Below are 13586 nucleotides of genomic sequence, written 5' to 3'. Positions count from 1 at the left end.
CATTTTTTGTCCCCCCCCCAAAAAAAAAAAAATAAAAATTGCTGAGCCTAATCAAGCCAGATTAAATAATTTCGACTGACGTGGCAAAAAGCATCATCGGTGGGGCGGGGTTTAGCTTTTGTCAACATCCTGGGTGACATAACCAAGGTTTCTCCAAAATGGCGACGGTGGATCACAGGGAAGGTTGGTTTTGTTTTTGTTGTGAGGGCATGCGGCGTTATTTCTCTTATTTATATAAAAAAAATTTGCACTATTTTCCCCCAACAAAGACCAAACACACATGGATGCGGGCTTAGACCTCAGTCCAAAAAAGAAAGCCCATAGTGCGCACTGTTATTGTCCTTGCATAGAATAATCAAGAAGCCCCCAGAGCCCCGGGATGAACCCCTCTTAGAGGTTTGAACAATGGAAATATGTCTATAAATCATTATATGTAGGTTTAGGTTTATAATGTCCGACTTTACAAACCTGCACCACCTGATCATGTTGTAGTCTCCTGTCATGTCTCATTGCAGTTTTATTCCTTTATATCATGGTCACTTACTTTTGTATATTATTTATATTATGGTCACTACTCTTGCAACAATATTATTATTTGTATCATGGTCACTTACTTTTGTAATATTATTTATATTATGGTCACTACTCTTGCAATATTATTATTATTTGTATCATGGTCACTTACTTTTGTAATATTATTTATATTATGGTCACTACTCTTGCAACAATATTATTATTTGTATCATGGTCACTTTCTTTTGTAATATATTTATATTATGGTCACTACACTTGCAATATTATTATTATTTGTATCATGGTCACTTACTTTTGTAATATTATTTATATTATGGTCACTACTCTTGCAATAATATTATTATTTGTATCATGGTCACTTTCTTTGCAATATTTCTCACACTATGCTCACTTTACATTACAATACTCTTTTTATATATCATGCCACTTTTATCCTCAGTACCTGTCTGTTTTGAAGGTTGTTTTTCAGGTTTGCCTTTTCTACTTTTTTCTAATTCTGTAATGTATGCTACACTTTCCTCTGCTGCTGTAACAAGTAAATTTTAAATTTCCCTGTGGTGGGATGAATAAAGTATATCTAATCTAATCTAATCTAATCTTTTGTCCTTGTCTCATAGCAGGTCAGGACGACCCAGAGAGTGATGACGAGGTTTACGAGGTCGTGGACCTGACAGAATATGCCCGGAGACACCAGTGGTGGAGCAGGGTGTTCGGGAGCAACTCCGGCCCCATTGCTGAGAAGCATTCCGTGGCCACCCAGATCATGATGGGAGGGGTGACCGGATGGTACGCCATTCATTCATTCATTCGGAAACAGATTATGTGAAAAGATCTAGCTGCCATTCATAAGGCACATGTGTAATAGACCTCCTCCTCTCCACACATACAGGTGTGCAGGTTACCTCTTCCAGAGAGTTGGGAAAATAGCTGCTACCGCTGTCGGAGGAGGGTTCCTTCTTTTACAGGCAAGACTACCATAACACCCCCAGTTTAACATGTCTACATTGTCTCTAAGTGGTTAAAAAAAAGTCCATCCTTTTGTAAGATCCACATTTTGACAAGTTAATATAATGCTCAGCTGGTCTTCTTTCTAGAGCAGAAAGACTAGCATTGTGTGCCATCTGGATGCTCATTGGGTGTTGCGATCCGCATTATTATTTTGCCTTTTCCTCTTCCAAAACATTCTTGTAACAGTTTTAGAAGTGGATTTACACCAGTCCAAACACATAAAGCAGTCATTCAGATGCGGTTTATGGTATTTTCACAGTGTTGTATCCATCTGCGTTTTTAATTTTTTTGTTTTACCGAGGTTTCACGTCTCAATTAAAGACAAATCTCTGCACCCAGAAAGCAAATAGATAAATCGATTACAGCTTTTTTTTTGTTCACTCAGTGAAACGATAATTTAAGTTGGTTCATTCTCCAAAATCAGCTGTTTTCACCAAGGCTAGAAAAATATCTTCCTGTACCAAATGTTCTGTGAATACATTATTTAAATATTGGTAGATGCTTCATAGTCCCCCGGTAATGACTCAAAGAATGGCGTTACCTTCTGAAAGGTTTTATTACAAAGATAGAATCATCTGCGTCATGATTTTTTATTTTAATTGCGGAAAGGGAATTTGTTTCAGATGGTCCTCAATAAAACACAGATTCTGTCTCACCATAAAACCGCCAGGCAGCGATACAATAAAGCACAGGAAAAAAATAGATAAGCACTCAGTAGGCAAAGGTTACTCATTAGCCAGGAAAGCATGTGACGTTTGTGTTTCCTAATTCTGATTTTAATATTTCTAAACGATCTGCTCAGGATTGGTTCTGAATACTAGACTCTTTTCTTCCCCACCCACCCGCCCGCAGATTGCCAATCACAGCGGCTACGTGCAGGTGGACTGGAAGAAGGTGGAGAAGGACGTGAACAAAGCGAAGAAGCACCTGAAGAAGAAGGCGAACAAAGCCGCCCCAGAAATAAACACGTTCATTGAGGAGGTAAAGGTACCTGTAACAAAGCTTGCTTTTTTTATTTCACGCTTTTGCTTATTTTTAATGATCCAATGAATATTAAACCCGACATACCTCTGACATGTAATTAATTGGAATTAAATGACTTTTACTTAGATAATTTGGGTTTCGTGGGGAGGTTTATTTCTTTATTTATCCACAAACCAACAGTGCCCTCTAGTGGATCATTAGCAATACTACACCCACTAACTGTGACACAGCAGGCTTGAGGGAGCTGGCACATTTTGGGTTCATCTGAGATATTGCACTTATCAGAAGTTAATTTTCCATTTCCTAATCCAGAATACACAGTACACTGCTTCTGAGCTCTTATTCGACTCCCCCTTCCTCCGCAGGCCACCGACTTCATCAAACGGAACATCGTCTTGTCCAGCGGCTTCGTCGGCGGCTTCTTTCTGGGTCTGGCCTCATAAAAGCTGCCCCCCCCAGCGCGCGCACGCCGCTACCTCCTCATACTGTGAACCACATCACTACATAGGTCACTTTCCTCTCCATTGTTTACCTCCCCTTGTGTGCATTGATTCACCTTTTTAACAAACTGAACAGCAAAGGGGGAGAGTGGGTTCAACATTAAAGCATGATCTGTTGTGACAGTGGTGTTTGCTGTGTAACCGACGCCTTCCCCCCTTTTGTTTTAAATCAATCCTCGCTTATTATTTCCTACTGGGAGGATTTTACTGTGAAGACTTTCTTCTGTGGGATTCGTAATGGATTTTATTTAATTTTTTTTGCCAAACTGCTGAGTACGTCACGCTGCCGCACAAACTCGCACAGCTTCCCCGTTGCTTTTTCCAACACTGATCTGAGTCTAGATTGTCCATCCCCTCACATATTTTTGCCAGGCGGATGCTGATCTCAGATTGTTAGAAGCTGGCATGTGTGGGCGTCTTTGTAAATATAGTCAAACCCCCCCCCTTTTTCAGAGCTGTATATTATTATATAAACAACACGGAAGGCAGCAGAGTGGGAAGTTAACACCACCTCCCTGGTCTAGTGTTAGGAGTTTTTTATGTAGCTGTGAAGTTTGGAGAGCTTCTGTGCTGTTTAAGCATGTGAGCGATCCAGTTTTTAAAGTTTGCCACACAGACTGGGAGGGGTGAAACAAAGTTATTTTTCCACTCTGAGCAGGAATTATTGATATACAACACATATCATTAGTATAAATTAAACGTTCACAAATACAGATCCTTTTATTCCAATAACCCTCCACAGCTCTACAATGCCCTGTAATGACAGGATGAGACTCTCTGCTGCTGTTACCCCTAATTACCACCATCAACAAGCCAGACACCAAAAGAGTCAGCGCTCCTGTCATTAAGGAGCATAATGGAGCAGAAACGGTGACTCCTACGCCCTCGCTATTGTCATTGTGCGTTTAAGTAGTGTCAGTGTAGCAATAACACGACAGCGATGCCGCCGAGTCGTGTCCTCACATTAATTATCCAGATAGGACATCCGCACGCACGAGTCCACTTAAGTTGATCACAAGTTGCTTATTTTGTGTTTTGTTTTTTTTGCCTTTTTCTAACAGTGCAATATTCAGTTATGTTTCCGACGTCTATCATTTTTTCTATTTAATGTTATTTTGTTACCTCAGTTGGATGGATTTGGTTGTTATATAATAAAGCTGCCTGATTATGTTTGGAATAACACTCAAGTATAAATGTGTTTTTTTTTGGGGGGGTGAAGTTGGGAAGATGGTTGCCACACACACAGGCCATTAAAGTTTTTAGCCTTTTCTCTTGTCTTAATGTAGCATCACTCACTCAGTGTTCACACTGTCTGAGCTTCTGTAAAGCTGCTAATTCTCACTGTTCATGCAGTATTGAAGCTTGATCTGTGCCATGATGGGTCCTTTAAATCTGATGGATTTGGGTCTGGAAAGCCCTTGAATCTGATGTTTAAAATGTAGAAACTAATTTATACCCCTTATGCAGCAGAATCCACATCATTCAAACATTGAAAACCTTCAAGGCTTTGTATGAATTCTTGTTCACAGACACAACAAACCTCACCCCACAGCTGCTTAGAAGAGTTCACTGTTTAAACTGTTCACCACACTGCGTGCTTTTTCTGCTTTTATTTACAACTATGATGGACAAAAATATAGAAACAAGACAAGAATCTATGTACAGTGTAGTATTTACAAGAGTAAACCAGTGATACTCAACTTAAGGCCCTCTGACCACTTATAAATTTACAATAAAAATAAAATTCAGATGGGGATTGCTTTTGTTTGGTAATACCGGTTAATAAATGTTCAACATGTACAATGGCTGTGACTTGGGAAGCATGTATTTATCAGCGATATGTGCGATGCACAAAAAGTTCACCCACACCTGACCTGCAGAGGGGCCGCTGCGACTAAGACTGAGGACAAATCGGACAGATGAATTTGCCCCTGTTTCGTCACCTCATGTCAGTCCTATAGAATTTGCCAAATGACAGTTGCTGTATGCATTTGATGATGAGAGTTCCTGCACAATCACAAGTCAAAACATGCAAGTGGTCCCTGGTCAAAAGCAAATTGAGTATCCCGGCGGTAAACTATGAACACTGGAATGTCTTCTTCCACACTCATCATAATTAGGACAACACAGTCGTGTTTAGATGCTGGATGGATTTGGAGAAAAGTAGCAAAGAATATTGTGAAAAAAAACCTTTCTGTTTCATGCTTTTAAAAAAGTATAAAAGAGAGAGAGAGAAAAAAAAAGTCACATTTTCCAAGAAAATGCCGGCGACGCAAAGCTGCATGTCGAGTCCTTTTTTTAACAAATGAATGCAGTGATTGTAGTCCTGGATTTCCTGGAGGTGTTTTCTGCCACTCAGATCGGCATTTTCAGGAGGGCGCATTCTGTCAGTAGCGTCAGGGTGGTGATCATGTATTTGCTGTTGGAGATCTGAAGCAAAAAGTGAAAATTAGTACAATTATATTTAATTTTTTTAATATATTTGTGGCTGTGTGTGTTAAAAGACTCTGTACCTTTATCCTGCCGCTGTACTTGGCTGAGCCCAGTGCTGTGGAGACCTGGTTCAGGCTCCCCGCTGACAGATCCAGCCTGAAGTGTCTGTAAAAGTGGCTCTTCAGCATCTGGATGAAGCTCATCACCTCCTCAATGTCAATACTGTCCTCCTCCACTTCCTTCCCTGCTTTATTCTCCTCCTGAGGATTCTTTCTCACGCTGCTCCACAGCTCCCAGGCATCTTGCGGGTTAACCGTGTAGGTGATCTGCAGCGGCGGCGCCACCGGAAGAGTCCAAATCATTTTCAGGTGCTGGATGCTGGACTCGGTGTGACAGTTGGTCCATAATGCCACGAGCCACTGCAGGCTTGTGTGGCTGATCTCCAGGGGGCCAAAGTAGCAGTCGAAGTTCTGCTGGAACCAGGATTTGACCACTGTGGTGAGATTCTCGGGCCCGCTGCTGCAGAATAGCGGCAGGCAGACGAAGTCCTCTGGAAGGGAGTGCAGGTAATCGGGGTTGCCGTTGATGCAGGTCAGCCAGCCGCTCCATACAGACTTCTGAGGCTCGTCCTGCCTGGCAAACAGAGGCTTTGAATGGATCTGTGTCGGGGAGGAAGAGAACGGTTAGAAAGCCTCACACAGGACCCACGAGGCCTCTTCAGGAATCTTGTTCTTACCTGTATGAGGACAGTCTCTGCATCATCGACCGCCTCGACCATCCCCTGCACCACAGAGAAGGAGACCCTGACGCCGCCCTGCGGTCCCTCCACCTCCACCGCCAGACCTTGCTGCTTCTCCGCGGCGATGAACGCAGACAGCTGCCTGGAGTAGCTCTTCAGCTGGGTGTGTCTGAACCGATAGAGGGGAGTCACGTACGACAGCTGCCACTCAGTCTTCACCAGTAAGGCCAGCTGCTCTGCGTTCACCTTGTCCTTCGATTGGGGGTAAAACAAGAAGTTAGTATGGATTACATACGATCACTGGGATGAAACGCGGAGACTGTGACTCACTGTGATATTGCGTGACTTTGGAGCTCTCCTGCTGGTGTTGAACCTCCGCGCCGTCAGCGCCGGAGTTAAGCCGAGTCGTGAACCAGCACCGAAGCAGCTCTGGTACGACTGCCGGTAGCTCCTGCTTTTGGTCCTCCTCTTGACGACAAGGCTGTTGGTGGGAGTCCTTGCAGTGCTGGAAAACACACACACACAGATCATCACATCAGCTTCCTCTTAGTCCTCACATTGCTCTATATATCTAGACTCTAACCGCAGTAGACCTAAACACAAAGCCTCTATTTTGGAGGAAGACCATTGTGAGACTACGAGGACAAAATGTGCAATTTTGACCCAACACAGTGCTCCCATGGTTGTAGGATAGATGCCGAATTGAAATATGGACACAAATGAGTCATAAAACGTCGAGTTTATCACTCTAGCACACGAGTACATGTCATGAAACACAGGTCAACACTAAACTACTCGATTACTGAATGTAATTTGGCGTGGCAGTCCCCTTCATAACAACCGGAGCGGTAAGTACGGTGGCTAAAAGGACACCGTGTGCAAACTAGCGCCGTTTCTCTTGTCGTGAAAAGCTATTAGGCTGCAAAAATAAGTGTTTTTACAGCGGAGTAAATTAATAAACACGAGTTTTTTTTTACCTGCTGTCGTGTCGCTCCATGTCTGCACCGACCGACCGAACACACTGAGGCCGGAAACAAATTTGAACATCGCGCTCTGCAATGAGTCTGCGCGGTAAGCGTCAGCCAATCACAGCGATCCAAACAGGAAGTGCGGTTTATTTATTTATTTATTTAGAAAATTAATGAATAAAATACATAAATTAAATACAGAGAAAAGCAAGATAGGGCAGAATAATCACACAGATACTAAAATATTTAATGAATATTTAATTATTTAAAAAATCTACATGATTTTATTATTATAATACAACGTTCAAAAACACTTTTAAATAAATCAAACACTATGAATTACTATTATAAATATTATAATTGTAATAATAATTTAGTGTGTGTGTGTGTGTGTGTGTGTGTGTGTGTGTATGTGTGTGTGCGCGCGCGTAGCTGCACAGACTAAAGTGTAGAAGGGATGAAAACATTAGATAAATGAATGAATGAATGAATGAATGAATGAATGAAGGTAAAGTTGGAGGACACATCATTAAATGTGCAGATACACAAATCAAAATAAATCAAATACTATGATTTACTATTTATAATAATATAATTGTAATAAATAATTTAGTGTGTGTGTGTGGTGTGTGTGTGTGTGTGTGTGTGTGTGTGTGTGTGTGTGTGTAGCAGCACAGACTAAGTGTAGAAGGGATGAAAACATAGATAAATGAATGAATGAAGAATGAATGAATGTAAAGTTGGAGACACATCATAAATGTGCAGATACACAAATCAAAATAAATCAAATACTATGATTTACTATTATAAATAATATATAGTAATAATAATAATTTAGTGTGTGTGTGTGTGTGTGTGTGTGTGTGGTGGTGTGGTGGTGTGTGGGTGTGTAGAGCACAGACTAAAGTGTAGAAGGGATGAAAACATTAGATAATGAATGAATAAATGAATGAATGAATGAATGAAGGTAAAGTTGGAGGACACATCATTAAATGTGCAGATACACAATCAAAATAAATCAAATACTATGATTTACTATTATAAATAATATAATAATAATAATAAAATAAATAATAATAATAATATATAATAATTAATAATAATAATTTAGTGTGTGTGTGGTGGTGTGTGGGTGTGTGTGTGTGTGTGTGTGTTGGTGTGTGTGTGTGGGTGTGTGTCGCCGCACAGCCTACCGTGTACGAAGGGATGAAAACATTAGATAAATGAATGAATGAATGAATGAATGAATGAATGAATGAATGAAAGTTGGAGGACACATCATTAAATGTGCAGATACACAAATCAAAATAAATCAAATACTATGATTTACTATTATAAATAATATAATAGCAATAATAATAATTTAAAATCAATTTCATTATTTCATGCATCACCAGCCTTGTATAATACGTTTTGTGAAACTGAACAACCTTTTGCAGTCAGTGAATATTATATAGACACATACACAGACTAAAGTAGGACCATCAGGACTCCAACTAGTGTAGACGGGATGAAAACATTAGATAGATAGATAGATAAATGAATGGAGGTAAAGTTGGAGGACACATCATTAAATGTATTTGTATTACACCTTCCTTGTTTTTTTTTTGTTAAAGGGGTTAAGTTCAGGTCGAGGGATGCGGTAAGGTATCCGGTGGTTGTGGTTAAGGTTTGGGGAAGTCTCAGAGGAATGAATGTATGTCAATACAACGTCCTACGTGACAAAAACGAGTGTGCGTAATGGTGTGTGTGTGTGTGTGTGTGTGTGTGCAGCACTCGCTGCCAGTTTCACGAGCAACCACCAAAACCATTCCCCTCCCTGTTACCATGGAAACTGCGCCCTTTCATTTTTTTCCCCCTCCACATGTCTTTTCTTTTCTCTCCAGCACACACTTTCCTCCATATTTATCATCCCCATAGTCTTCCACTTTGCCCTTACTTGTTTATTAAGGTGAGCTCTTGTGTATGCGTGCATCTACGTCTGCATATTTACCTGCAAATATCTGTGTGCAGAATGAAGGACCGTTCAATAGCACATGCATGCATACATACATCCAAGTATGATGACCACATCAACAGCCAATCGGATTATCGGTAGCTGCTGGTGGGGCTTCAACCAATGGGGGATGTTCGCAGATGATGTGCGAGCAGAAAGGATGCAGCGCCATGGAAACTGCAGAGGGTGCCATCAGAGAACAGCGCACTCTTGTGGCACCAGATGTCTTTGTTTATCCTCGTCTGCATGGATGAGTCCACCTTTCTGCTTCAGGGAACTTCTTTTACTCATCTCTAACTTTAAAAAATAAATATATATTTTGTCTCTGATGGCCAATGGAGGGAGATCTGACTGATTTGTCCTCAATATCCAGGACTATTATCAAAGCAGTAGTTTGTTCTAGAGAGATGTTGTTATTAAATTATAATAAAACTTTAAATTCAATCACTCCTGCAAAATAGTATTTGACATTTTGTTAAATATAATAAAAGGTGTATGTTTGTAATTAGTAGAAAATCGAATCCCCCTAATAGGCAACAGTTTTGGGCACTTTATTAAATTGAATGATACTGTTTATTTGTATATTTTGGTGTAAGAAATGCTTATTATTCATGACAAATAAGGTGAGAAAGCTCTATAACAGAGTGACTTTATTCATGTTTGCATCTGCACTCCATCATGGATGTTCAAAATGGAGCAGTGGGGAGGTATAATGATTCCTTTGAGCACCATTAGGGGGCGTAACTAACACATCCCAGGTCTCGTCTCGCCCCACACCTGAGAAAATTCCACCTGCGTCCCCTCCACCTGCCACCTGCAGAAAGATTACATGAAAGTGAGTCGACTTAATCCTGACATTATAACACACTAATCGCCTCTAACATGGTTCTCCAGTGATCTTTGGCCCACATGTTACACATTTGTTTAGAGGAAAAAAAGGCTCGAGATTTGCTGGATAATCATGCATAAACTCCAGTGGGGAGCGTTTTTAGATACAATCACAATCACCTGTGTCATTACTGTCCTTTATTGTGCTGGGGAACCTCCCTGCGGACCCATGGGGATTTGGGAATCACTGGAAATGTCAGTCTTTATATATATTGCATATAAGAAAATGCATTATTTTAAAAAAAATCATGAAACCAGCAGTGATGGGTGGAGAATACATCATTACTGCATGTTAAAAAGGATGGAGATAAGAAGGGGGGAAAGGCTGACGTAAGGTGATGGGGGTTTTGATGTTCGACGCTTGCGCGGGACACACTGGATGCAACCCGTTTTGGAAGGAGATTAGGAAACTGCGCCTAAATCGGACCCCCACCGGACGCCATCTTGGCTCAAGCGTTAAAAACACAAACCTAAGGCTCCCTATGATCCTGGTGCCATTTTGGCTCTGGCCGGACCAGTTTCCTGGACTAGAAAAGGGAGGAGCCTGGCATTTCTGGAAGTCTGAGGAACAGCCAGTCAAAGCCAGCCAGCCAAGCCAAGCATCTAAAGTCAGCGTTGGACGAACGGGAGCGACGGTGGACGAAAAAAAGGGGGTCGGCGGTGTTGGGATATAATTTCACGTATTCGCGGTGCACACACACACACGGTGTATACAACCGTGCGGTCGTCGACAATGCATGCGAAGGTCTTCCATTCGGGCTCGGGAAGCTGAAACACATCGCGGCCACATTACGTTTTCGGTGGGATAACACTTTGGGTGTGCACGGGCGCAATAACGGACGAAACCGGTTATTCCATCGACGGTTAAGCTAACCGTTTTTCAACGGTTAATCCCCCCCCCTCGCCGCCGCCGCCGCCGCCACCTCCCGCCCGCCCCCCGGTTAGCTTGCGGCGAAGGGAGCATCTTCAGTGGAAGTGTCCGTGGCTGCTACAGAGAGAAGAAGGAGGTGGAGAAGGAGGAAGGGGGAGTCCTGTATGCAGAGAGTGGTGTTATTTCTCAGCGAGGAGATCTCCACGCCCTGGGGTCCGGTCTGTGGTTACTATTGAAGCTAGCTCGCAGGCTAGCCAGCTTTACCGGAGGAAAGGGAGGAGGGAGAAGGAGCAAGCAGCCCAAGTGAAGGTGGGGCCGGCCGCGGAGTGACAGCCTTCGGCCGCCAGCTAATGTGGCTAGCCGCGGCTAACTTGGACTCTCCAGTGTGTTTTTATTTTTTATTTTTATTTCTTTCACCTTCCCTGTCACTGACATTGTCGGAGTAGGGGTTTAAATTACAAAAAAACAAACAAAAAAAAAAGGAGTGTGCACTCCACTTTAAAGTAATTTTTTTTTTTTAAATCAGTAAATCCTAAACCCGTGTTGGGTGGGATACCTCGAGGAGAGCATCCTCGTTTTACCTGCATGACCATGGCGGACGACGACGTGCTGTTCGAGGATGTCTACGAGCTGTGCGAGGTGATTGGCAAGTAAGTGTGCTTTATATTTGACTGTATAGTGTGACACACACACATAGTGCAGCTGGTTTTAAAGGCCCACAGGTTTTTCCAAGGGGAAAGTTCACTAGGTTGGTGAAAAGAGGATGATCCACCCACCCTAAAGTCCAGAGATGTTTAACTTTTATCATTATGACCTCCATGCAGGATGTGTTCTTTGATTACAGGTGGAGTAGTACAGTCCTTCCACCTTTTTTTTAATTATTATTAAATGTACTGTAAAGCAGAGCATACGCCTGAACTGCATGGCGTTCATTCTTGGCTGCTAGACTAGGTTTGAAACTCAAGCCATGTGGAAGAATCTTCTCAGATGTCCGCAGACAGGATTTTCCTTCTCCTAATCCCTCTGTTTGACATACCTGTGTCACAGTCACAGGCTCGTTGAAGGTGTCTTCGTGTAGACCAGGAGACTGACAGAGGCGGGTAAAAACCTTGGGATGAGAAAAGTTCAACGTGATCGCCCCGGCGTGCATGTTACTTGTGTGTGTGTGTGGTCAGAGATGGCTCCTCGAGGCTGACAGGCCCATCACAGTCCCGGGCTACCAGTCAGTCCCCTCCCCCCTGCGAGCTCCGCTTACTGGAGGTCTGAGGGTCCATTAAGTTTGTTCTAGGGTAAAGAGGCACACACTCTCTCCAGACCCTCAGGCTCTGTCCTTTATCCTGAGACTTCCTGTTGCCTTGGTTACTAATTGACGGTCGGTTCAGGACCACTACCTTGGAGACCCATTAACCAATACAGGGAAGCTACTGGTGAGAGTCGGTCCGGAAACAGTGCATCTATAAGTTTGTGTGCTTTAACTTGACAATATAAATCAACTAGAGTAGTAAATACAGACAAGTGGGGAGATTCTTTTGAATCCACGGTCATGAATGATGAATGAAGAGTTTTAATATACTTTGCGCTCCCTTTCAGTCGAACAGCATTTTCTTTTTTTTCTAATCGTTTGTTTTAATCCACCGTAGCTGTCAGATGAGCGGAGTTACAAGCAGAAAAGCTTTGACAGGACGTCTTTTCAGCAGAGCTGCATCGATCACTTGTCAGCTATTGAAGCAATCGCCATTGTTTTGAGTAATATTTTAAGATAAAACGTCCAAATATTCAGATTTCAGCTTCTTAAACGTGAATATTTTCCCGTTTCTTTCGTCCTCTGACAGTAGACTGAATGTCGTCGGGCGAAAAAGACAAAAAGGAAATCTGAGGATGCCACTTTGGGAACCAGTGATCAATATTTTTCATCATTTTATAAATAACATGTTTTAAATAGCTCATTGATTTAATCAAGAAATGATTGACAGATTAATCCATCATGACTAGGATTGTCAGCTGCAGCCGTATCTTTGAGCAATCATCAACCTGCATGGCAGTATCTGTACATCACATTTGTAACGGCTAATTTTATAGCCAAGATGGAGCAACCTCCAACCAGTCTGTGCTCCCGGAAGCCAAAAACAAATACAGTATTTGCAAGTACTTCTAGTATGGTCTACACAGGTCAGTAGAAAAGTAATGCATGAGCGAACAGTAGTGTGGAGCACATCGTAAGCGAGGTGGCACATTTATGTCACCGAAAAAGACCCGAATATCCCTCTCATCCTGCCGGTTCCTTTGTGAAACTGCGGCTGATGGATCAAGTGCGTTGCGTCCCGGCGTCATGGGATGTGTTGCAGGAAGAAGGGAAGGATCATTTTTCCACAGCTCTCAAGGTGGGAGGGGAAGGGAGGCAGAGGTGGATCAATGTGAGACAAGTGGAGTTGGGAATGGGATGGCCCTGAGGCGAAAAGGATATAAATAATGCCAGCAGACATTGACTGCAGCACTCTCTGCCATCTCGCACTTTGTCTTTAACCCTGTGTTTCACTGTCAGCACTACAGGAGGGAGTGGACGACATGGCAGACAGCTGAAACCCGAGGACGTTAATTAATTAAAATCTAAAGCGGAAACGCTTCATCGCCACGGGAAACCATCACAAAAACTTTATTCCACGTT

The 13586-nt window shown here is 42.4% G+C and overlaps 3 protein-coding genes across 17 annotated transcripts in view; 2 read left to right on the top strand and 1 right to left on the bottom strand.

The window, feature by feature from the left end:
- Positions 1 to 104: 104 nt before the first annotated feature.
- LOC104937845 (FUN14 domain-containing protein 1) lies at positions 105 to 4208 on the top strand. 3 transcript variants are annotated; one of them, XM_019266815.2, is made up of 5 exons: positions 105 to 183; positions 1152 to 1320; positions 1424 to 1499; positions 2395 to 2523; positions 2892 to 4208. In XM_019266815.2, exons 1-5 carry the CDS (start codon positions 159 to 161, stop codon positions 2967 to 2969), a joined length of 477 nt encoding a protein of 158 aa, XP_019122360.1. In that variant the 5' UTR covers positions 105 to 158; the 3' UTR covers positions 2970 to 4208. The 3 variants fall into 3 exon arrangements, with proteins under 3 accessions (XP_019122360.1, XP_019122358.1, XP_019122359.1); XM_019266813.2 differs by having other exon boundaries at positions 2395 to 2529; XM_019266814.2 differs by having other exon boundaries at positions 106 to 183; positions 1155 to 1320; positions 2395 to 2529.
- Positions 4209 to 5074: 866 nt separating this feature from the next.
- On the bottom strand, positions 5075 to 7282 carry cenpl (centromere protein L). Its single transcript, XM_010754161.3, has 5 exons — positions 7176 to 7282; positions 6529 to 6703; positions 6196 to 6450; positions 5540 to 6118; positions 5075 to 5456 (listed from the first exon to the last, which is right to left on the bottom strand). The coding sequence occupies exons 1-5, from the start codon at positions 7193 to 7195 to the stop codon at positions 5382 to 5384; spliced, it is 1104 nt and encodes a 367-aa protein (XP_010752463.3). The 5' UTR covers positions 7196 to 7282; the 3' UTR covers positions 5075 to 5381.
- Positions 7283 to 11031: 3749 nt separating this feature from the next.
- The window catches only part of LOC104939945 (peripheral plasma membrane protein CASK), a 37221-nt gene continuing 34666 nt past the window's right edge, over positions 11032 to 13586 (top strand). For 12 of the 13 annotated variants that reach the window (XM_019266832.2, XM_019266824.2, XM_019266831.2 and 9 more), the window contains exon 1: positions 11372 to 11571. In XM_019266832.2, coding sequence (XP_019122377.1) covers positions 11507 to 11571 — 65 coding nt within the window. In that variant the 5' untranslated portion in view covers positions 11372 to 11506. Of the gene's footprint in view, positions 11231 to 11371; positions 11572 to 13586 lie in introns of those variants that run through there. The other variant, XM_019266820.2, reaches the window with a different exon arrangement.

The sequence above is a fragment of the Larimichthys crocea genome, chromosome XIX (assembly GCF_000972845.2).
Source record: "Larimichthys crocea isolate SSNF chromosome XIX, L_crocea_2.0, whole genome shotgun sequence".
In the NCBI taxonomy this organism is placed as follows: Eukaryota; Metazoa; Chordata; class Actinopteri; family Sciaenidae; genus Larimichthys; species Larimichthys crocea.
This window is presented reverse-complemented; position numbering and strand designations above follow the sequence as displayed.